At 37.4% G+C, this 26,500-nt stretch overlaps 1 protein-coding gene across 2 annotated transcripts in view; it reads left to right on the top strand.

The window, feature by feature from the left end:
• The window catches only part of Ttc1 (Tetratricopeptide repeat domain 1), a 538,489-nt gene that overhangs the window by 165,684 nt on the left and 346,305 nt on the right, over window positions 1–26,500 (top strand). For both annotated transcript variants that reach the window (XM_068354055.1, XM_068354056.1), the window contains exon 2: window positions 11,915–11,934. In XM_068354055.1, coding sequence (XP_068210156.1) covers window positions 11,915–11,934 — 20 coding nt within the window. The remainder of the gene's footprint in view (window positions 1–11,914; window positions 11,935–26,500) is intronic.

Here is a 26,500-nt window from a genome sequence, read left to right as displayed (position 1 = left end):
AACTAGGTAAATTTACAGTTTCATCCATTATGGGGAAACTGGAATAAAAATATATTTGTTGCATCAGAAATAGTGTAGTTCCAACGAATTTAACGTTTATTTTGACCGCATACCATCCGATTTAGAGATTTACTATGTAATTGGCGTTAAAACAACAAGTTGTTCCAGAATGCAGAAAGACCCTACTTCATCCCAACAATTATGGGGGACACCAGGTGGGAACCGGGGTTTTGGGTGGGGGGGGGCATCAAATGATATTTGCTATAAATGAATACTTATCCTTCCACCACCCCTCCCCCTATACCCCTATCTAGCCCTACTGGGGGGGGGGGCCCCGGGGGGGGGGGGGGGGGGGGGGGGCTCCACCCCCCCTGCGACCCCCCCCCCCCCCTTCGACCCCCCCTTAAGGCCACAGTGATTTTCAGGGCACCACTGAACCTAATAAACCCACCTAACCTAGCATAGGGGCCCTGTATCCCTACCTAGGCCTACCGGGGGGAGGGGCTCTGCCCCCCTGCGACCCCTCCTTAAGGCCACAGTGATTTTCGTGACACTACCGAACCTAATACAACCACCTAACCTAGGGCCCTGTACCCCTACCTAGGCCTAGCCCCTGCGACCCCCCCCCCCCCTTATAGCCACTACCTAACACATCCATCAAACCATATCCAAAGTGATGGTACTGCTGTATACATCGTTATACTATTACCATTATAATTTACTCTATAAATTAATGAAGCTTACCTTAAACTGTTGGTTCATAAAGATGTGTTGCTGCTTTGAGGAAAACGTGAAGCTGTTGCGAAGGTTCCTTGGCATGCAGGACAATTTTTATTTTGTAAAATTAAATTGTGTCTCTGGCACAAATGCACTAGTTTTTCAACAAATTCATTGTGAGTTAGGAAACAGTCAGGACAAGAAGATGGAATTTCAACTTCTTGTGCAACATGAGATGACGTGCTTTCTATGGTCTCCATGTCTAAGAACGAAATGAAATGGCTGGGTAAGAAAATGTATTGTCACGCTGTTGTATTGTCGCGCTGTGATTGGGCAAACATGTATGACGTCATAGTGGACAGGCGCTGTGATTGGCCAAACGTGTAAGACTTAATAGTGAACTAGTTTGTCTGTGGATTATAGTGGTTACAGGGCTCATTTAAGCAAATACAAGACACAGTCAACAATAACAACAGACTTGGAAAAAATCTGGGAGGAAGACATGAGTAGCGTGAGTTTGATCGTCGATATATAAAGAACTAGGCATTTGGGACAGATAATATTTTACAGAAATACTACTAAAGACTTGCTTTACTCGGGAAATATATTATTATAATAGATTTCCCATAATGGTAAATTTTTAGTTTCAGCCAAATTTGGAAAAATGCAATAAAAATATATTTGTTGCATCAGAAATAGTGTGGTTTCAATGAATTTAACGTTTATTTTGACTGCAAACCAACCGATTTAGAGATTTACTATGTATACCCTAGTTCATCCCACCAATTATGGGGGACACCCTTTGGGAACCGGGGTTTTGGGTGGGGGAAGGGGGGGGGAGGGTGTTGGGGCATTGAATGATATTTGCAATAAATGAATAATTAATGTTCCAGCACCCCTCCCCCATACCCCTAACTAGGCCTACCGGGGGGAGGGGGGTAGGGCCCCCCAGCGACCCCCCCTTAAAGCCACAGTAATTTTCAGGGCACCACAGAACCTAACAAACCCACCTAACCTAACCTAGGGGCCCTGTACCCCTACCGGGGGGGGCTTCGCCCCCCCTGCGACCCCCCCTTATGGCCAAAGTAATTTTCAAGGCACCACAGAACCTAACAAACCCACCTAACCTAACCTAGGGGCCCTGTACCCCTACCGGGGGGGGCTTCGCCCCCCCTGCGACCCCCCCTTAAGGCCACAGTAATTTTCAGGGCACCACAGAACCTAACAAACCCACCTAACCTAACCTAGGGGCCCTGTACCCCTACCGGGGGGGGCTTCGCCCCCTCTGCGACCCCCCCTTATGGCCTCAGTAATTTTCAAGGCACCACAGAACCTAACAAACCCACCTAACCTAACCTAGGGGCCCTGTACCCCTACCGGGGGGGGCTTCGCCCCCCCTGCGACCCCCCCTTAAGGCCACAGTAATTTTCAGGGCACCACAGAACCTAACAAACCCACCTAACCTAACCTAGGGGCCCTGTACCCCTACCGGGGGGGGGGGGGCTTCGCCCCCCCTGCGACCCCCCCTTTAACCAGGGGTAAATTTGAATATATATATTTTGTTAAATCACTTCTTACCTTAAACGGAAGATGACGATGAAGATGTGGAAGGTTGTGGTTGACCCTCTTCTGAATCATCAAGTACTGGAATACGTTCAGATTTGGTACAATACCACACATGTCTATCCTCACGAAAATGTAAAGGCGAATCACATTTACCACACTGGACACTTAAAGGTAATACGGAATGCTCCCTTAGAAAACGATTCACTACTTCAGGAGTTCCATTATAATTCCCATGAAATCGGCCGATCACATCAAAATAGGAATAACGACATATTTCACACAACCGTACCGGAGGATCCATGACAGTAAAGTGACGTGTGAAGAAAATATAGAAACCGGAACTTTTGAAAACCGAAAACAAACAACAATCACGGGTTTCTCCCATAATGAAATAGGGAAAAAAACAAAATAGTATTGTTTACAATGTTATATTGCACGAAAAACAGATCCTTGAAACAAGACTGAGAGACCAATGAATCGTCCAATAATAACCCTTGAAAAGAACCCAGTAGTATTTTGATTGGAGGAGCGACATTAGTGGGAGGAGCAAATGCGCATTCAACTAAATATTGTCACATTACGCAATGGGGCGGAGCCAAGTAAGATGAAAACAGACATACAAACGAACAAGAGCTACCTTGCGTGCCCATGGAAAGATATACACTAAACTTAGAAAAAGTCAAGACCTTCAATTCCTGAAATATTTTTTTTCTCTGTAAGTATGCATTAGCGACAATAATGTATTGAGAAGAAGTGTTTTGTTATCACGTGCTTTACTAGGAAAATATATTAATATAATACATTTCCCAATTTGGTTGAATCCAAAACTTTACCCCCATGGCATAATGGATGAAACTGTAATAATACCAAAAACGACTTTTTTCTATAGAAAAAATTCCGCTCTTCGTAAATAACATCCGCCATAACGAACCATTATATTTAGTGTTGCTAATGTTAGCGTAACATTGCTAATGTTAGAGTGCGCAGCTCAATTCTTTCTTTCTATGACAATTGGATTTTTCCCGATTATTTTCCTGTTTTCTCTAAGTAGCACTTGTTCACGTTGTAGACAAATAACCTAACATAACTTGGCCATAGAGGTGTCCAACTGTCAATATGACAAACTTCAAGTAATATGGTCCATTGGGAGAGTATGAGCACATCACAGTGTGTGTAGCAGCAACGTTTGACGGGTTAATTATAGTTATAGAGGGAAAAAGCTCTTCCACTAATAGACAGGTGTTTCCTATAGAAAAGGGTCAGTTTTCTTCGAAAATGACACTTATTTTCATTGCAAATAAAACTTAATTGCCTAAGAAATAATAATTAATGGAATTAGCTTGCGCACTCAGCATGTATCTCTTGCCAGTATGTAAGAGCCTGATGGTTTTTCTTTTTCCGCGAGCGTACGGCGTAGCAAGAACCATTATTTTTCTGAAAAATATCCCAGTTTTTTAGACAGTCTAATGGATTTTCAGTTTATTTGCTGTTGAAGTGAAGATCAGATTCAGTTAAAGCACATTATTTACTACAGGAAAAACATTTTTTCTGTTGACAATGTTGTTCCGTCCGTAACTATAATTTTACCCGTTTGGCAATAACTACATTTATGATTTAGGAAAACTATATATTGAAAACACGGCTTGAATTTTACCTCACTGGTGGTGTGGAGCTAAAGATGGAGCAATTTTGGAAGTACTGTACACCAATTCATATAGAAACAGAGAGAGAGAAAGAAAGAAATAAAAGGAAGGGTGGTGGGGTGGAGTTGGAGAAAGAAGGCAATTAAGTGATCTGTGGTAATACGGCATAACTGGGGGAATCTGTTTAAAATCCAGTTTTGAAGATACAGTAGTTTGAAAATTAATATTTACCTAAAACATAAAACATTTAGATTTTTAACTGTGTTACTTCTTTGGTTGTTATTGGCAGATGTTAATGGGGTAGATAATTTGTTTGAATATTTTACTATTCAACCATAAATTTTATAGGCCATCGCCTTACTTCATGATCATCTGAGGATGGTATTTGTATCATAGTACTTCAGTTTCTAGCCAAATACATGAACCATATATTTTTCCAACTGGTTATCTTAATTTTTTATCATTGTTATTGTTGCAATACACCCATATCTGAGTTTTTCAAACCAACCTTACACAAAAACAACTATGGTGCATTCCAGTGGGAAATACCAATAATGACTGGTATGCACTGCTAATATGGTAATGGTCAGAATTGGATAAAAAGACATGAGCTAATCAGTTGAAAAAAAATGCATGGTTTACAAATTATCAATGTAAAGTAAACCCAATTCATCATTACCTAACCTAACTTGGGCTATGTCCACATATGCAGTACTGTACTTTGGTTCTTTCTTCTATGGAAGCAGCCTTAAATTGGAAGGTTTTTTTTTTATTTTTATTTCTAACAGAGGAGAAAACCTCTATCTCCTATTGATCATGGTGTGTGTATAGATAGATAGATAGGCCATATATATATATATATATATATATATATATATATATATATATATATATATATATATATATATATATATATATATGTGTGTGTGTGTGTGTGTGTATATATATATATATATATATATATATATATATATATATATATATATATATATATATATATATATATATATATATATATATATATATATATATATATACAGTTTATTAACATATTAACACTGCCTGCAAATACACTAATATTTATTCTTATCCCCTAACACCTCATTGCCAAATAACATTATGCGTAAAATTTCTCACAAACAGAGTTTTCTCTCACAATAATTATCTTACCTTCTCATTTTCTCTAATCAGTAGAATGGGGTCGTCAATTATATTATCGTCTAAATGACCAATCAGCCCCTCCCTCATTATCAATTGACTTTTTTTTTCTTTTTTTCTTTTTTTTCTTACCAATCCCTACCTTTCTGTTAGTCTCTAACTGTTTCAAAACTAGAACCATGCTACTGAAGGGAATAACCTCGGATTCACACCTCCAACCAACAAGGTGTGACACGGCATCCTTAGTTAGGTTATATAAGTGAGGAATATCAGATATGATTGTAATCATGTTTGTCTCTTGAGTAAAATATGGTTTTCCGGGCACATGTTTTGGGTGGTTTTATAACTTTATTTACCCACAAAATTCTTAGTTTTGGACATTGGCAAAAATGGCCTCACTCCAAACTATCCAATATCCGACACCAAGGGATATCAAAATCTGAAACTCGATAAAATACACCTGGAAAACTATATTCCACCATATTTACGACTGGCAGTTTTAATGTATATATTTACCTTGACCTTTCCAAAAAACTGAGCCATTTGCTCATAGAGTATTTTTATTTTTTTACCTTAACCAGATTTCTGAGGCTGTGTTCTATCTAAGTAGGGACCATATACATAGTGGCAGCTTGCGGTTAATATTAGTGGGAGTGCTGCTCCCAAGATTTGTAGCTTTTTGTTTTAATATTGTGTATAAGGAAACAAACCGATATAAGAAAAACACTACGGGCCGACCAAGGGAATGGCCTGTGCCAACAGGAATTGTTGGCTTTAATACTATAAGAAAATTTATTCAGAAACTTGACAGAATTTTAAAAGAACATAATAAAATTTATTTTACTTATATAACCAAGATTGTTCCTGCTCAAGCTTGATTTATTTAATTATTCTTGTTATAATTTGTGTGAATTGATCAATTGTTTTCTCCTTGTTCCCTGGAAGACAACTGAGGATTTTTTTCTCCATTGAAAGCCCTGCAAGTACGTTTAGTCTCTCCGAATCCCTTATGCTTCTTAAAAAAGTTTTTGTTTTCAATGTTAAAAAACAGCTTTCTGTCTCTGGTGTACTGTAGCTGTCATAATTGTCAAGAGAACTGAATATTTTTTAAAAGAACCTAAAAAAAAAGATTCAAATAGAATAGGTGGAAGTAGGATAATAATCTAATTTTACACTTTATCATGAACAAGAATATAGTACACAGTTTCTAGCACAACACACACAAAAAAAATCTCCCACCAAAACACTCAGGTTAGCACTGTGGGAGCGACAGTACTCTCTCCTCCTCTCAGCCTAGCATGCAGCTTCCTACACGCGCATGCACACAAGTCAAACACCACATAACTGGAACTTTGAAATGCACAGCTCCCTGTTTGTATTTTTCCATAAACTGGAGGATGGCTACTGACATTAAGCTTAAGGGTTATAAATTTCACAAGTATATAGAAAGAATTAAAGACAAAATCATTATATTGAGTATTATCAAAATAAAATAGGGGATGCTGCCGTTCCACAGTGCCTATATGCGAGACACCACTGCATATACAGTTACTTTACCATACTTTTCCTTACTTTAGGGATATATGCTAACCCATTGTAGGATGCAGTTTCTTACTAGATTAATCTGTACCCTCCACAGCCCTCCATAACCATACTCAGGGACTACATCCTAACCTAAGCTAAAATGCCGATGAATGTACTGTACAGTACTTGACTTGTATACAGTAGAGGTCTTATTTTTATGAGAAAATTACTCTACCTGTTGTTACTGGCATGAAGTGTTTAGGGGTACTGTAGGATAGTGTTTAAATACAGTACAGTACTGTATAATTGTTTGCTTATGTCCAGTAATATCTTGTTTTTATGAGCGACTAAATACAAGCAAATTTGTTTATGAGCATTGTACTGTATCAGTTTACAAGCAAAATTTTCCTCTGTATGTACTGATGAAATAACTGCTTGATGCGCAGGAAGCAGTTATACAGTGCCCGTGCGCTAACCATGCAGTGTTCGTGATTTATATGCCATTTTGTTTCGCCTTAGCTTGCACCCCCTTCCTGTTCAAACCTTAACTCTGTTACTCTGAGTAGCACTCATACCAGCATCATCTATAGTTATTGTGCAACCATCATTGAAAGTACTCTTTGTTAAGTTGTGAACTTGTTTTCTTTAGAATTGTGATCAGTAATGATCACTGTCATGTTAACAGTAACAGTACAGTAGAGCATAGCATCTAGACATTGGCCCCTAAGATGAGTAAGAAAGAGTGTCAGAAGTGAAAAAAGAAATTATCCTCAGTCATCTCCCTCATGTCAGCCACGACTCTCCTCAAAGGTAGAGTGTGACTTAGTTTGTCAATTCTGTACTGTATTTCTATTTATTCCTACGCAGATAAAAACTTCCAAATATTTTATATGGGATACTCCTAGTCTTGTTTTCTCTACAATCAGACAATCAAAGATAAAGGGTTTGAATGAATCATTCTTATAGTTGCTAAGCAACCACTGCGCATGCGGCGTAGGACGTCTGCACATGACGGTAACCGCTACACTCCTGGTCAGGAAGTTGGGAGTATGTACCTCACTTCTCTGCGATCAGACATCTGTATTCGCCCGTAATACCCTTATAGCCTAGTGCTTATTGCTTGTGCCTTTTGTGTCTTTAATATTCACTGTCACTTTCATTTCTATCATTATTTGTGAGTTGCAAGTGAGTGCGTTATGTCTAGCAAGCTGAATATTATGCGTTCATGCCAAGGTCGTGATAGTCGTTCTTGCGGTACCGTCTTGAGCTCGGTTAAAGTTTATCCGTACCATGTTTGTCCCCCTTGCCTTAGTTAAGAGATGTTTGGTGGAATCATCTTGTGAATATTAGTGGGAGAGATATCGTTCTCGTCGCAAGGAACGATCTAAGCGAGATTGTTCTCCTCCTTTGTCTTTTGCCAGCAGTGGAAAGAAACGAAAATTTGTTTCTGGGATGAACGTTATCCCCCAACCAGGTCCTTCATGTCAAGAACCCACCGAGGCTCCAGTCACGGATGATGGCGACATGTGAATTTTATTAATGTTTTATCACCCAGTGTTGATATTGTACAGTATGAACTTGAACCAGTACATACCGTACTTGTAATAGATCCTTTGGCTACAGCTGCTGCGCTCCCAGAGCCAGATCCAATATCAGTAACCCCAGTCCCTGATTACCTAGTTAGGCTTAGATTTCCCTCACCTCATACGACTGTGTTGTGTGGGGAACCCTACATATCTGATTATACAGAAGAGATCTTTCTGCTCTTGGAAATATCTCTAATACAAGCTTTCAAAGTATCTAAACACTTCTGATTATGGAACCTTAGAGTTGAGCCTGTCATTTTCTCTCTTACCGAAGCAGCCATATAGAAAGACCCTTATTACCAGTCTCCAGCTCGCTCAAACAAACAAGGCTTACCTCATACGCCTAGGAGTCCTCAGCATTGATCTCCTCAAGAGAGTTCCCAGGACACAATACAAGCCCTGTTATTCCTTTATTGTGAGGGTGGTCGGACTGCTTCAGCTGTTTCCACACCCCGGGACTTGGCAATGCCAAATTGTTCTAAAGAATTGTCTCCTTCTACAACTACTAGTGCAAAGAAGTCGGGTGTGACAAAATCCTGTTTAATTCCCCAAATTTTGTTTATTAACAATTCAATCAAGACTTCAGAAGACTGCCATATAAATGACTCGGAAGTTTGTATGCCCGTAGGAATAAACTACAAATTTTAAAACAATTTTTATTTTTCCTAGTTATAAAAAACTGAGTTGTTTATCAAAGATCCCTCCTCAGCCGTCCCATAAGTCTTTTGACTAGGAGAGTGTGTTAGCGTCATGTGTAGGTGTCCTACGCTGCATATGCAGTAGTTGCTTAGAAACTATGAGAATGATACAATCAAACCCTTTTTCTTTGTCAGGTTGTAGAGAAAACGAGACTAGGAAGTAACCCTTATACATGACTTTGGTTTGTATACAAATTGTTTTTAAAATTTGTACTTTTTTTTTTTATTGTGAATCGTTAATTTGTATTCATTTTTTATGTTAAAGATTATAGATTTCTGTACTAAATTCCATCACGAAACATAAAAATGAGTGCCTTAGTTTATTTGTGGACATGTGGAACACATCAAGTGTATTTCCATTATTTCTTATTGGTAAATTGTTTTAGTTTACGAGCGTTTTGGATTACAAGCTCGCTCCCAGAACGAATTAAACTTGTGAACAGATGTGACTTTATATATAATCAAAATGACATGTATCCATGAAAATAAGGTAGTGTTTTAACCATAGATATCCTGTATAATTATTCAATATTTTTATTTATATACCAAGGAATATTTGATTCCGGGTAGATTAAATCTTGGGAACAACTTATGAAGCCTCTTAAGAATACAATGGCTTTACAATTATTTGTTTTTATTTATTGTGCATCTTCTTAATTGTTTTTCCAATATTTTACCTGAAACGGAACCTTGATGAGCAAGTTTGCTTTCAGGTAATTTAATCATGGAAAGGAATATGAGTGGGTTCATTGATGAAAAAATCCATGAGAATTTAAGATTGTTTGGTTTATACTGGAATGCTGACAACTAGATATTTTGCCATGTTTAATGTTTAATAATGGATAGTTAAGGGGTAAACAACTACGTGGTTTAAAAACCCCGTAGTTTGCAAGTTTGTTTGGGAAATATGGGTTGTTATTGTGTACATCACATATTGGAATGTAAACAACTTTGTAGATCACATATCGGAAGAGAAACAACCCGGTAGATCACGTATTGGAAGAGAAACAGCCCGGTAGATCACATATTGGAAGAGAAACAACCCGGTAGATCACGTATTGGAAGAGAAACAGCCCGGTAGATCACATATTGGAAGAGAAACAACCCGGTAGATCACGTATTGGAAGAGAAACAGCCCGGTAGATCACATATCGGAAGAGAAACAACCCGGTAGATCACGTATTGGAAGAGAAACAGCCCGGTAGATCACATATTGGAAGAGCACCTAATGTTCATTATAGACTCTAATTTGTACGGAAGTGAACCCTGAGAGTATTGCTTTCACCAGTATGTATCCAACCGTGTTATTTTTTTTTGTGTGTGTGTGTGTGAGCAATGTAACACAAAAACTACCGTATCGATTTTGACCAAACTTGGTAGTCATGTTGTGTATGACCCAAGGATTGATCTGTAACATTTTGGATAAAGTACGTCAAAGTACAAGTATGGAGCAGTACTTTAAAAATAATCATAATGTTAAATATTTTGGCAAATACTTTGTTAGCTTGATTTTTTAAATTGTGAACAACAATACTTCTAAACTACTGAACAGATTTCAACGAAATATTGACATGTGAGGTATGGACAAAGGTTAATCCATTAGATTTTGAAGAAAATACAGTGTGTCCGTAAATTTGAGTCTTGATTTTAAGGACCTATTGTGAAAATATTAACGACTGTTCAGTAAAAAGGATTGCTCTAAATTATTTAGAAAATCTATAAGTTTTGGCTCGTAAGCAATTTGTTTAGTTTGGCAAGTGTTTTGATGGGAATCAGAAATAAATGACCTTCAAGTGACAGCTGCTATCGAAGTGGCAAAACTTGTAATTAAAAGTTTTAAACAGGTATGCATTTTGAATTTTTTATTTACCTTGATTTACATGGCCTAAAAAAGTCATAGTTTTTAGAAAAGGGTAGTAAACTGAATGTGTATGAATAATGTGTTATATTAATACAGAATCACTCTATAACCAAGACTCAAATTTACGAACACCCAGTATGCATCGAAGTACAAGTACGCAGTGGAGTTAAGAGCTAAATAAGACTTCTAGGAGTGGCGAATGTATGCTCTCTACGAAGCGCTCCTCTAGTTACGTTTATTATTATTATTATTATTATTATTACTTACTAAGCTACAACCCTAGTTGGAAAAGCAGTATGCTATAAGCCCAGGGGCTCCAACAGGGAAAATAGCTCAGTGCGGAAAGGAAAAAAGGAAAATAAAATATTCTAAGAAGAGTAACAACAAGAAATATCTCCTATATAAACTATAAAAACTTTAACAAAACAAGAGGAAGAGAAATAAGATAGGAGAGTGTGCTCGAGTGTACCCTCAAGCAAGAGAACTCTAACCCAAGACAGTGAAAGGCCATGGTACAGAGGCTATGGCACTACCCAAGACTAGAGAACAGTGGTTTGATTTTGGAGTGTCCTTCTCCTAGAAGAGCTGCTTACCATAGCTAAAGAGTCTCTTCTACCCTTACCAAGAGGAAAGTGGCACTGAACAATTACAGTGCAGTAACCCCTTGGGTGATGAAGAATTGTTTGGTAATCTGTGTTGTCAGGTGTATGAGGATAGAGGAGAATATGTAAAGAATATGCCAGACTATTCAGTATGTAGGCAAAGGGAAAATGAACCGTAACCAGAGAGGAGTATCCAATGTAGTACTGTCTGGCCAGTCAAAAGGTCTACAGTATTGTGAAATTAAAGGGTTGTAATAGCCATAAATTGTTGTACTTCATACAAATGATAGGTGGTTGACCTGCTTCTTAAGATGCATCTGTGGGTTTAAACTGGATTTAACATTTAAAGGAGAAAAATTCTCATTTACAACATTAGTGGTTTTTAAGCCACAGAATTTGAAGGGAATTGTTCATGACAGGAGAAAATGGTTTTATTGCTATGATTTAAATTTTTCAATGTTGTACTAAAGCAAAAATTTAATAAGCTGAATTCCCCTCTTTTGTAAACTTCTTTCAGACACTACCAAATTGTAATTAATATTTGTTTTATTTTTTGCAGGCCTCAGCACCAATGAAGGGGTGAGTGTTCAAATTGCTATTACTTTGTAAATAAATTTTTATTGATTAGAAGGCTTATTTTCTCGTCGCGAAAGTACTGCATTATTGGTTATTAGTACTTTTGGTAGAAAAATATACTGTAATTGTTGGATACTGTATTTTGAATTGGTTTTAGATGGATTTTTTGGCGGCTACAAAATTGAACAGTAGTAGCCACATGTTAGCTCAAGTTCCGCTTCATTGAAGGGAACTCCTTAAGTTTGTGAGAGTTGAGATTTGAACATAAAAAGCTTTTATTTTTATGTGCGAGTTTGATGGCTGCATTTCCGGTCCCATACAGCAGGAGAACCCTACTCTCTTATAGGACCTCAGCTGTCGGTTTACCTTATTCGTTCCGAGTATTTATCGTTTCAGATCACGTATTGTTCATTTACTGTTGAATCATCACTTACTTTTGATTTTACTTTTACGGGTTCATTTCTCGGCCTCCATCAGACACTAAGAGTCTGTTCAGGCGGTCCTTGATGTGTGAAAATAATTTCTTTCCAGTTTATATTTGGTCTGTATCTTTTCAGTTATTCGCTAGCATTTGTATTCAGGCTTAATAGTTTTCAGATCACTATTATAACACTTTCCAAAGAGATAAGGCTTCAGGTTTTTCTTGAAAGCTGTTGTATGATTTTTTTAAAATAAGAAAGTCTTCAGTTTCCTCTTGAAAGCCTTAATGTCTTCAATCATTCGAATGTTTATGTGAGGATATGATATGTTCCCAGATCAATGTGTCGTACTTCGCTATTACTTTTGTTTATATTTGTCCTTTAGTTGATTAGACTGTGTGATTACGGTTATCATTGACTATTTCCATTGTTAGCCCTTTTATTGGAGAAATAGTATTTTTTGTTTTTCTTATGAAATTTTGCAATGATTGAGTTAATCATGATCTTTCTATAGGATAAGTAAGGTGACATTATTGCCATACACAGTTATTCCATGTCTTCTTTCTGTAATGGATGAATGATAAAGAATACTGTATTATAAAGAGATTATTTAATCTTATAGCTTGTTAGTGGGAGGGTAAATGCTATGAAGGTTCTCGCTATAATTTTTAATCGTACCCGGACAGTTTACGGGAATTTCATATTTCTTTTCTAATTGTTTATAGATTAAATGTAATTGACCCAGATACGATACCCTTCCTACAAAAATGAAATTGTACGCATTGCAATGCAGGATCCAACGAAATCATTTGTTGTATAATAAGCAACGACGTACCAAACGAAATCCAGACATAGTACTATTGGGTTACATTTTTTTTAAGCAGACGATACGAGTTTATAGGCCTAATGCTGTATCGCTAAGTTTGTCGGTCATAAACATTTGAATCTCGGAGAATTATTTTATTTTGAAAGACACAGGTTTGTCCTGCATTGTTTTTATCTTTTCCTGTTTTATTTTGTGGGGTGTGTTGGTATTCACTGTTGACTAATGATTGAAACACACACACACACACACACCAATCAGTCATAGCCCGCAATGATTGAAAGAACTCCCTTTGTCATATATTGACAAACTTAGTGTTATATTGTTCCACATAACAATGAATTGGCCAGAAGGTTATTCATGCTATACCGGAATACAGTAGTTTAATCATTTTTAATTTTCTCATACAATGGAAATATAAATGAATTAATCATTTCTAGAGTGACTACAGCTAGCATTGTGATTCATTCCAGTATACAATTTATGAGAGCATTTTCTGAAATTAAACAGCGAAACGTTGGTTATTATTTCATGAAATGGATGACTGAAGTCACGTATTTCGTTAGGGTTACGCAAGGTGCAATGCCGGAAATGATTTTTATGCTGTCCTTAGTTCTTGCTACATTGAAAGTAGAGTATCAATGTCGTTGTGTGCCCTTTGAAATATGCATATTCATTTTTATCTTATTACGACGTTGGAATGAAGCAACGCCCTTGAGGTACAGTCTTAAGGAAAAGCGAATGGATGTGTATACACACACACCCACACACACACACACACACACATATATATATATATATATATATATATATATATATATATATATATATATATATATATATATATATATATATATTACAGTATTTGTTAAATACAATTAGATTATGAAAATTAAATTGCCAATTTCTCTAACAATAAAATTAGTTAACCAGTTGGTCATACCAGTATTAACTTGTGCATCAGACAATTGCAGTCTTATTAAAGCCTTAGAACATAAAGCAGTTACAACTTGAAATGCTGTGGAAAGAATAATGATGGGAATAACAGTAAGAGACAGAAAAAGAGCAACATGGATATGAGAGCAATCTAAAGTAAAGGATATTCTAACAACATGCAAGAAAAAGAACTGGACATGGGCAGGAAACATAATGAGAATGACAGACAATAGATGGACAATAAGAATAACAGAATGGGTCCCTAGAGATTGCAAGAGAACCGGGAGAAGGAAGGGAAGACGATGGATTGACGAACTAAGAAAGTTTGCGGTGTGTACTGGCATAGGAAGACCATAAATAGAAAAAAAGGAAGGACATGTCTGAGGCATTGGTTCTGCAGTGGACTAGTAACGTCTGATGATTATGATGATATACAGTATATATATATATATATATATATATATATATATATATATATATATATATATATATATATATATATATATTATATACTGTATATATATGTATATGTGTATATATATTTGTATATATAAATATATATATGTATATATATATACATCATATACATACATATACCCAGGCACTTCCCCCAATTTTGGAGGGTAGCCGACACCAACAATGAAACAAAACAAAAAAGGGGACCTCTACTCTCTACGTTCCTTCAGCCTAAATATAAATATATATATGTATATATAAATATAAATATATATATAAATATATATATATATATGTATATATATATGTGTATATATAAATATATATATATATATATATATATATATATATATATGTATATAAAGATATATATATATATATTATTATTATTATTATTATTATTATTATTATTATTATTATTATTATTATTACTTGCTAAGCTACAACCTTAGTTGGAAAAGCAGGATGCTATAAGCCCAGGGGCCCCAACCGGGAAAACAGCTCAGTGAGGAAAGGAAACAAGGAAAAATAATATATTTCAGGAACAGACATTTAAATAAATATTTCTTATATAAACTATAAAACCTTAGCAAAACAAGAGGAAGAGAAATGAAATAGAATAGTGTACCCGAGTGTACCCTCAAGCAAGAGAACTCTAACCCAAGACAGTGGAAGACCATGGTACAGAGGCTATGGCACTACCCAAGACTAGAGAACAATGGTTTGATTTTGGAGTGTCCTTCTTCTAGAAGAGTTGCTTTCCATAGCTTAAAAGAGTCTCTTCTACCCTTAGCAAGAGGAAAGTAGCCACTGGACTATTACAGTGCAGTAGTTAACCCATTGAGAGAAGAAATTGTTTGATAAACTCAGCGTTGCCAGGTGTATGAGACTGAGGAGAATATGTAAAGAATAGGCCAGGCTATTCGGTGTATGTGTAGGCAAAGGGAAAGTGAACCGTAACTAGAGAGAATGATCCAGAGAAGGATTCAATGTCTGGCCAGTCATAGGACAACATAACTTTCTAGCGGTAGTGTATATACTGTATATATATATATATATATATATATATATATATATATATATATATATATATTATATATATATATACATATGTATATATATATATATGTATATATATATGTATGTATATATATATATATATATATATATATATATATATATATATATATATATATATATATATATATGTGCATTTACTGTATATACATATATATTTATATATATATATATATATATATATATATATATATATATATATATACTGTACATATATATATATATATATATATATATATATATATATATATATATATATATATATATATATATATATATATACTGTATATATATATATATATATATATATATATATATATATATATATATATATATATATATATATATACAGTAAATATATATATATATATATATATATATATATATATATATATATATATATATATATATATATATATGTCGTGCCAAATATGAAGAATTGCCCAATTTATAAACTAGGGTATCGAATTGCCTAATTTGTATATTAAGCACTAATGTTGCCTAACTTCCAAACTCCTTCTAAAACTGTCTATTTCATAAACTAGGCAGCCGAGTTTATAAATCAGGTAGCCTAGTTTGTTAGATAGGCAAGTTACCTAATTTGAAAGTTAGGCAGCCATGTAACATTTTCCTGTTAAACCTAACCTCTCTTTTATTTTGTTCTCAGTGTTTCTAGTAAAACGTCTCTCGTTGTTCCTCATTAACTCTTACTTACTCACTGCTTCTCAGTGCTTAGCCAGCTATCAATACATCTAAGATGACTGACGACAAAATTTGATTTAGAGAAAGACTCGATCAAGTCTATAAGACATTAAATCTCAAACGTATTTGTTAACATATGCTGAAATGTACCAGGTTATTGTCGCCGGACTTGCTGGACCACCACGAAGAAAACATATTATTTAAAAGAGAAATTTGAAGTAATCAAAGTTGGTGGAATAAAAAAAAAAATGATCACGGTGAGTCTCTCTCTCTCTCTCTCTCTCTCTCTCTCTCTCTCTCTCTCTCTCTCTCTCTCTCTCTCTCTCTCTCTCTCTCTCTCTCTCTCTCAGTAAAACACACAAGTAAAAGAAAACAAAACCAAATAAGGGAATTGTCGTACGGTCTTTGAAAAGCAACACTTTAGCTGAGCGAGGACAAGTCGATCTCGTGATGGAATCAAACCCTGACCGTGTTTTTAAATATGTTTTAAATTATCATGAAAATGTCTCAAATTTCCAGATCTTTAAGTCTATAAAGTCCAAGACAGCAGCAGAAATAGCATACTAAATAATTTGCTTTTTTTTTTCTTTTTTTCTATGGATGACCCCACCTGTAGTATTCCAGTCTGAAAACAAAAGAGAATTCATACCTTCCGTTATCAATAAAATCTAACTGCGATGTTAAGCAGATGCTGATATCCTGGACGAATGGCCTGGACGAATGACAATGACTCGACTCAATGGGCAGAAGGTCTACTATTTGTCATGCTTCAAATAAACTCATCCCCACATAGAAACCTTATTAACAGAACACCCTTGGAAATCTTTTGTGGTCGAAAAAGGACAACGGGTTTGGAAAGGACAAGTCTGCCACAATATATCATTGAGAAGCTTGAAAGAGAAGAGGAGCTTGAGCAGTTAGCCACCGTCAGTTGGGAACACACCAGCGACGACAATGGCAATGAAATTCACGAAGAATTGTACGACACTGGAGGCCCTATAGAAGTTACGGTTTCTGAAAGGGATTTTGATGCTGAAGGAGAAACATCGCAAAGCATGAGCAGGCAATTGTCCTCATTGGAGGCTTGTAGAAAAGATGCAACATCTGGACAAGAGAAACGCAGAACAGAAATGCCTCATAATTTCGCACTCAACTTGTGCCTCTCCAATAAAAGGATGCAGTTCTCTTACCAGTGAATGAGTTTGACCAGGGAAGATAGGATTGTAGGAACATAACAGGCATAATGATTGTAGTCTGAAATGACACCCCGAATCGGAACGGCCCACGGCATTATAAACAATTGGATATCAAGAAACCAGCTTTAAAAAAGCTGACAATGCAATGATGAGATGAAACATCGTTAAAGAAGACACAGTTCTTCCATTTGGACGAATTGACACCCTGCACTAATTGCATGGTGGTCAAGGTTTCACAAAGTGTTCCTGTCAGGGAACTGCATGACAAAAAGATGTCACTGAAAGAAAAATCCAACTTTAGGCCACAGCCATTGTCACTCGTAAAATAGAACTGGCTGATAGATGTTTTTGTTTCACCATTTTAGTTCTGTGCAAGCAGCATGCATATCATAATACATTGTGCAGATATCGAAAAGGTTAATAATTAGTTAATACTTTGTTGATGTTTATAATTAACTATATATGTTATAATGAATAAGTGCTATAGGAGCTATTGGATATCAAATGAAAGTTGCCTAATACACAAACTAAGCACATTGCCTATTTCATAAACTAGGCTGCCTAATTTATGAATTAGGCTGCCTAGTTTATGAATTAGGCATAGTATTAAAATGCGTTTACAAGTTAGGCAACGCCACTGCCTAATATGCAAATTAGGCAAATCGTCTGCCTAGTTTGCAAATTAGGTAGTTCCTCATATTATGCACGACATATATATATATATATATATATATATATATATATATATATATATATATATATATATATATATATGTATATGTATATGTATTTGTATATGTAAATATCAACAACAGTGACATTTAATACTGAATTCTACCTTGAGACTATACAGTATGTCCACTGAAAATAATTTGAGGTAATAGCTTCTGGCTAAACAGACAGTCGAACTCCTGCCACTCAGCTGAAACCATGCCTGTGAGGACTCTACCAACTTAACTATCAAATCTCTCTTGATAGCTCAGTTGGTTGAGTCCTCGCAGGCATAGTTCCGGCTGAGTGATAGGAGTTCGAATCTCTTCTCATTTAGAAGCTATTACCATAAATGAATTCCAGTGGATATACTGTACACACACATACACACACACACACACACACACATATATATATATATATATATATATATATATATATATATTTATTTATATATATATATATATGTGTGTGTATATATATATATATAAATATATATATATATATATATATATATATATATATATATATATATATATATATATATATATATGAATGTGTATGTATATATATTCAACTGTTTCCATTTATATAGCCTATTACTACACCTAGAAGGGTTTCGCCCTTACCAAAGGGCTCATCAGGCGGGTTCAGCCCGTTCTCAGGCTTGGTTCTCACGACCCTCCCTCCCAACCTTTTTTTTTATTTTTTTTTTATTTTTTTTTGTAATTTTTTTGTAATTATTTTTTTGTATTTTTTTGTATTTTATTTATTTAATTTTATTTTTTTGTTTGTATTTTTTTGTATTTTATTTATTTAATTTTATTTTTTTGTTTGTATTTTTTTGTATTTTTTTTTTTTAAACCATCCAATTGGAGACATTGGATGCTAATCTCCGCAGACAAACCTCCCTGGAGAAGACGTCGCTCCTCCCTCCCCAGCTGAAGGGCCTTGAACCAACGCATGAGGACAAGTCCACTGCGTACTAGAAAAAACAGCTAGTTCCCTCTGCAGAGCCGGTCTTCTAGATTATTCCCCCAGAACCACCCGAAGGTTGATATCCGAAAGAATAGATCCCGATATCCTACCATTGTACACTTGACAAAGGTCCTGTACACCCCATCAAGGTACATAGCATACTAGAAAAAGCAAAATCTCTTCCCTCTGCAGTGCCTGTCCTCTGGGTTGTCCCAAGTGGCCTTCAAGCTGGGCAGTTAGGCCAGGCGTCCTTCCAGGGCTGTAAGGCAGAGCATCACTGATCCATGTGCCTTTGGGACACTAATATCCTAGGGCCTATTTAGGGAGAATCATATCTCCCCTGGTGGTCCTTCAAGGCTCTTTTTGGTCCTACTGTCTTGGTTTGCCTTGGTCATTTCAGATCCTAGCCACGTAGATGCTTAATCCCAGTGTACGCCAGAACCTCTTAAGAGAGATTCCTCATAGAAGTAATCTTCGTCATATTCTTCGTAGTACCCTTCTTCATAATATTCATCCTCTTGTTCTACCTCTTTTTCTTCTGCGTCTCCATTAACATATCTGTATTCTGAATATTCATAAGTTTCCTGTGAATCTTCACGAACTGCTTGCTGAATATTGTCTCTTTCTTTGTTTTCTGTGGGAAAATCTGTTTCTTCCCTTTGAGCAAGGACTTCCGAATCTTTGCTTGCTTTGGGAACATCTGTTTCTTCCCATTCAGCGAGAACGGAATCTTCGCTTGCTGTGGGAACATCTGTTTCTTCCCTTTCAGCAAGAGCTTCTGAATCTTTGTTTTCTGTGGGAACATCTTTTTCTTCCCTTTCAGCAAGGACTTCTGAATCTTCGATTGCTGTGGGAACATCTGTTTCTTCCCATTCAGCGAGAACTTCGGAATCTTCGCTTGCTGTGGGAACATCTGTTTCTTCCCTTTCAGCAAGAACTTCTGAATCTTCTCTTTCTGTGGGAACATCTGTTTCTTCCTTTTCAGCAAGGACTTCTGAATCTTCGCTTGCTGTGGGAACATCTGTTTCTTCCCATTCAGCGAGAACTTCGGAATCTTCGTTTGCTGTGGGAACATCTGTTTCTTCCCATTCAGCAAGAACTTCAGACTCATCTCCTTCCTCTTCCTCCAAAGTGCTCATTGGTACCCAGTCTTCTTCTTCATCCTCCTCCTTTCGCTGTGTCCTTCTCTTCATCATCGCTCCCCATCCCTCAGCGAAGTCCCAGGCGTCTCCATCCTCAATGATATAATTGATCTCCTGGATCTCTTCAGGCAAAGATCGCAGCATCAAGTAGGAATTGGTCACCCTCTCCAGGAGACGACCGACGCAGCCATAACCCTTCATCTTGTGGAAGGCGAAGCTTCCAAACTCAGAGATCCAGTTCTTCATGAAGGATTGATAGCACTGCCAGACCTCCTCTTGAGTTGGGTTCTTCGAGCAGCCCAGTAACTCGTGAGGTTCCTTGACCTTGTTCATGCGGTCAACCACCTTGATAATTTTCTTCTTCTGTTTATTACTGAGCGTTAGGAATTTTGGAGGCTCTGGTTTAGATCTGTCTCTGCCTGATGCCAGTGGAGGGGGAGGGATAGGAAATGAAAATTTTTCTGTGTCACGTTCCAAGACACTTTTGTCCTCGTTGTTAGATGCTTTGTATCCTTCCGGGTTGTTTATTTCCCGATCTTCTCCGCTGGATTCCTCTGGATTCTCCTCACGATCCGATCTCTCCTCTTTGACTGAAGGCTCCTCATTGTAACACTCTTCTGCTTCAGCCATCTTCACTGGCTCTTTCTCAGAAGAGGTTTCAATGACAAGTTCTTCAGATATTTCCTCAACTTCCATAATGTTCTCCTCTTCTCCCAACTGTGCAATTTGTTCAACTTCGGAAGAAATATCATCTCGTGCAGAAGCGTCTTCCTCCTGTGAGATTCCGACCTCTTCATCAGTTTCATTATTGAAGAATTCTTCTTTTTTGCTCTCCAGCACTGGCTCTTTTTCAGTAGAGTTTTCTCTAAAAATTTCTTCACTTGTTTCGAGTTCATCAGTTTCCTTCTCTTCCTCCGTCTGTGGAATCTCATCTTGAGGAGAAATGTCCTCATCTGCAGCAGCCTCCACCGAAGATTCATCCGAAACTTCATTTTCGAATGTGCTTTCCTCTTCGGTTTCATCACTGCAGACTTGGTCGAGTTCATCAATTTCCTTCTTTTCCTCCGTCTGTGAAATCTCATCTTGAGGAGAAATGTCTTCATCTGCAGCAGCCTCCACCGAAGATTCATCCGAAACTTCATTTTCGAATGTGCTTTCCTCTTCGGTTTCATCACTGCAGACTTCGTCATCTTCCTCTCGCTCCACTTTTCCAATATCCTCCTCTTCATCCTCTTTGCTTTCTTCCTCAGACTTTCTGGTCACAGCCCAGAAGATCCCGCCAGCCATGACGGAAACTGCAAGAGCTGCTCCGATGTAAATTGAATGGTTTGAATTGGCGACAGAAATGCCCTCTTCTTCCCTTCCTCCAAGTTGGAATTCGGGGAGAAACTTTCGAAGGAGCCAATTCGAATTCAGCTGTTCGTTGAATCTCTCAGCTTCTCTCTGCATTTCCATCAGTCCGAGTTCACACCGTTCGACTTCATCGGCGGCTCTCAAAACGCCCCCGACAATAGGACAGCTTCGCGTCCACCTTCCGAGGATTGAATCCTGCGAGGCAGGTGCAACACCACAGTCTCTTGGGAAGCGCGGCGCCTCTGGGAGGAACCACGAAAACCATCTGTAGACGAAGGACTCTTGCAAAGTCCTCAGCTGTCCCCCGAGTTCTTTAATAGGAATTTCGCAGGCAGCCTTCCGCGCTTGTATCGCCGAAGCTGCTGCGTTTTTCAGGTGGAGTCCTCCTCCAAAAAGGGCTCCGGTCACACACACCAACACGCTCACGATAAATGCTTTTAATACTGCCATATTAAACTCATGCGGATCGAGAGACCAGAATCAGCTATATTTTGGAAAAATTAAAATCTCTGAAGACACTCCAGAATCCGCTCTGGTATCTGGAGACAGTTGGAACTGGTCTTCAAGATTACTAGATAATTGTCTTCAAAGTCAAAGATTTTTTCGTAAAATATGTGTGTGTGTATGTGTGTGTGCGCGCGCGTGTGTGTGTGATGATCTTTAAGAGATTCAAGAGATTTGTAAATAATTCATTATTATTATTATTATTATTATTATTATTATTATTATTATTATTATTATATTATTATTATTATTATTATTATTATTATTATTATTATTTCTATTTTTATTATTATTATTATTATTATTATTGTTATTATTATTTTTATTTTTATTATTATTATTATTATTATTAATAACATTTTATTATTATTATTATTATTATTGTTGTCGTTGTTGTTATAATTGTTATTGTTTTTGTTATTATTATTATTATTATTATTCCTCTTATCATCAGTATTATTATTATTATTATTATTATTGTGGTAGGAGACCCTCTTTTAGGCAGGTTGAGTTAAAAGTAATGGCTGCATCGGCAGAGTTTATTTTCTTATCCAATTTTTCTATTTTCCGGATAATTCTCTTCTCTAGAGCGCTGCAATCAGCCAGCAGACTTGAAAAATTCATCAGTCGGGTGAATGACAAAATCGGGAAGACTTTTCAAGTATATTCTCACAAAATACAAGTAAAACTTTTGGTACAAAATAGTAAAAACTACGACGCGTTTCGAGGATAAGTCCTTCCTCTTCTTCAGGTAGAGAGTGAGGTGGATGCTGCAGTCGGGTGGTATTTATACCCAGGATCAGGATTACAAGTGAAAGGGCTGGAATTTTCATTGGTTTTCATTGGTTGATCGGAGCTGATATGGTATGGTGCCTGGTGTATGATGATCTCGGCCGGGAACACCAGTCTGTGACGTCATCGGGGGACCTGAGTTTTGATTGGCTGAGGCGCGCTCTGAGCCAGCCAGGCTGCTCTCCCGCTCAGAAAAGTGTCCCACGTGGCTGAGATCATTTCCTACTTCGGCGTCAAAATTCGGGTTTCTTGATGTATCAATACGACGGCTTGATGGTAACAAAAACATCTCTTGGGTCGTATTAAGGGTGGGTTTATCTCGCTGTATCAGTAGAGCTTCTAGGATGCGTAGACGTCGACCATCTGGGGCGCTACCAATAATCTTGGTGTTACTGACAATATCAGCTCGACAAATAGGGGTGTTATGTCTTTGTAGGGCATGATTCTTTATAGCCCCTTGCTGTACGTGGCAAGAAATTCTCTTGGAAAGACGCATAGTTGTCATGCCAATATAATTTACGGCAACCACGGATAGGGCATTGATATGCATAGACAACATTCGTCTTCTTTAAGAAATCCTGCTCTGGGGGCGCTGGGTTATTCCTCATAATAAGGCTTTTCGTCTTGGCCGTTTGGTAATATATAATGAAGTCCAATTTCAGGGTGTCTTCAGTAGGGGATACATTATTCTTGATGATTTCTTTCATTGCCTTCTCGTCTTGCAGGTAATTCGGATGCATATGTCCTTTGTAAAATAGCTTGATGTTATTGCTACTGTCGATTCTCTCGGCGGGGTCGGGTTCGTACCACTTGTCTACTGCTTTCCTGACTTCCTTTTGGACGTGCTTATTGGAGAATCCATTGTTGACAAGTACTTGGGATATTCGGTCCAGTTCCTTGTGTGTGTCGCACCAGGTGGAACAGTGCGACAGGGCCCTCCTGACGTAAGCCTTGATGGTAGAACTCTTATATCGGGTGGGGCACTCACTGTCTCCATTCAAGCACATGCCTAGGTTTGTGGGTTTGGTATACACTGTGGTCCGAAATCCATTCTCCGTCGAGGTGACTAGGACATCCAGGAACGGGAGGCGATTATCTTGGCTGTGTTCGAGGGTGAAACGGAGTACACTATGGTCCTCAAACATCTTCCTCAAAGTCTCGATTTCATCACTTGATCTCGCTTTCACAAAGGTATCGTCTATGTACCTAAAGTACAGAAAGGGGCATTCTACACGGGAGAACACTCTCTCTTCTACAATTCCCATGTAAAAATTCGCGAATAGGACTCCCAGGGGTGAGCCCATCGCTACACCATCCTTCTGTAAGTAGGTATGCCCTCGATGAGTGGTAAAGGGGGCCCTCTTCGTACAGATGGCTAGGAGGGTCCGAAGGGCTGGTTCAGGGATGTTCAGAGATGGTGTAGAGTCGTCCCTATAGACCCTATCTGCGATAAGGTCTATGGTTTCGTCCACACGTAGAGTCCTTAATTTTATCCAGGAATTCAGTGGATGAAGCTACACAGTAACGATTTGGAATGTAGGGCGTCAGGATGGCATTCAGTCGTTTGGCAAGCTGGTAAGTCGGAGTAGGGCATTGACTTATAATGGGGCGTAGGGGGTTGCCCTGCTTGTGGGTTTTCACATTGCCATAAAGGTAGCCCGGCCAGAAATCCCCTGAAATAACTGGTAGGTGCATGGCATTGGTTGCTGCATTCACGGCCTCGATGGTTTTGTTAGCCTCTTTCTTGATTTCTTCGATAGGGTTTCTAGTGAGGCGCACAAATTTTGAGGAATCAGCCAGGATGTCGTCGAGTTTCTTGTGGTATTCCTCTGTGTCAATAAGCACAAAGGCAGCAGTCTTGTCTGCCCTACGAACAGTAACACCAGCAACCTGCTTAAGTTCCTTGGCAGCTGCCTTCATATCCTGGGTGACGATACCACTGGTGTAACGACCCCTCTCAGTGAGGGCCTCAGCAAGAAGCAAGGGCTGGAGGGCATCAGTAGTCCGCAGGGTGCCACGATCTTGAAGGGCGAGGATTGAGTCAAGTAGCAGCTCGACCTCGAGGCGTTTATCAGTGGGCCTTGGTCTGGTCACGTAGTGGCAGTTGAGGCCCATCTTGAGGATTTGTTCCTGTGCAGGAGTCGGGGTATACCCCGAGATATTGATGTACTCCTGGCGTTCCTGTGGTATACGAAGTTTGCCACCGTTGAGGTTGATCAATTTCTTCAGGATGGTGCGGGTCCTCTTCTGCATGTCTCTCTACCTGAAGAAGAGGAAGGACTTATCCTCGAAACGCTTCGTAGTTTTTATTATTATTATTATCATTATTATTATTATTATTATTATTATTATTATTATTATTATTATTATTATTATTATTATTATTATTATTATTATTATTAGCTTAGCTATAACCCTAGTTGGAAGAGCAGGAGGCTATAAGCCCAAGGACTCCAACAGGGAAACATAGCCCCGTGAGGAAAGGAAACAAAGAAATAAACTATAATAAAATTTATAAATGATATACGATTTTAGCAAACTTGTAACATCACAGAAACACCATATGGAAGCACTTCTATTTCTTCTTATAATTCTTCTTATAATTCATCAATATAATGATGCAGTTAAGGATGGCCGAGGAAAGACTGCTGTCGATTTATGTTTTTTTTTTTTTTTTTTTTTTTTTTTTTTTTTTTTTTTTAATGAATGGAAATGATGATGGTAGGGCGAGATGAAAAATGAATTGTGACGAATGGATTTTATGATGGTAGGATGGAGGAGGGGATTAATTGTGATGAATGAAAGTGGTGATGGTAGGATGAGGGGATAAATGAACTGTAGTGATGATTGTAATTGATGATGGTAGGAAAGGAGGAAAACACGAATTGTATTGAAAAAATGGAATTATTAATGACAAGATTTAAGGAAGAATTAAGTGTAGTGATGAATGTAACTGAAGATGTTAGGGTTGGAGGAAAAAATAATAATGAAGTAAATAAAGCAATGGCAGGATCCGTGCATATTTAAGAATGAGAAAAGTAATACTCAGGAAGCAGGAGTTAAACTACAGTATAGAAATGGGGTTTTGGGTTATTTTTAGCTTTATGATGATAAAGGGTAGTTGTTGAATTTGAATAAAATAACTTTGATATTGATGAGAAATTATATATGTGTATGGTTGGTCAAAAGGATTCTTAAGTAGAGGAATGGCCGAGTTATTAAAAAGGGAAGAGGATGATTGTATAATTTAAAAGACATGGGGTTTGAGGTAATTTGGCCAAGTGAAAACAATAGATGTTAAGATGTAGGTGAAAACTGGTAGAAATTATGTAAAAAAAAATATACTACTTACGCAGAATTGTTGGAAGTACATGTGTGTGTCTGTGACAGCTTAACCTTTGATCATAATATATAGAGCATATGAAGTTATGAAAGGGGGGATAGGGAAATATTTTGCTTAATATATTATTCATTGTTTAG

The sequence above is a fragment of the Palaemon carinicauda genome, chromosome 30 (assembly GCF_036898095.1).
Source record: "Palaemon carinicauda isolate YSFRI2023 chromosome 30, ASM3689809v2, whole genome shotgun sequence".
Taxonomy (NCBI): Eukaryota; Metazoa; Arthropoda; class Malacostraca; order Decapoda; family Palaemonidae; genus Palaemon; species Palaemon carinicauda.
The sequence above is the reverse complement of the archived record's forward strand: the minus strand, read 5'-3'. Positions and strand labels throughout refer to the sequence as shown.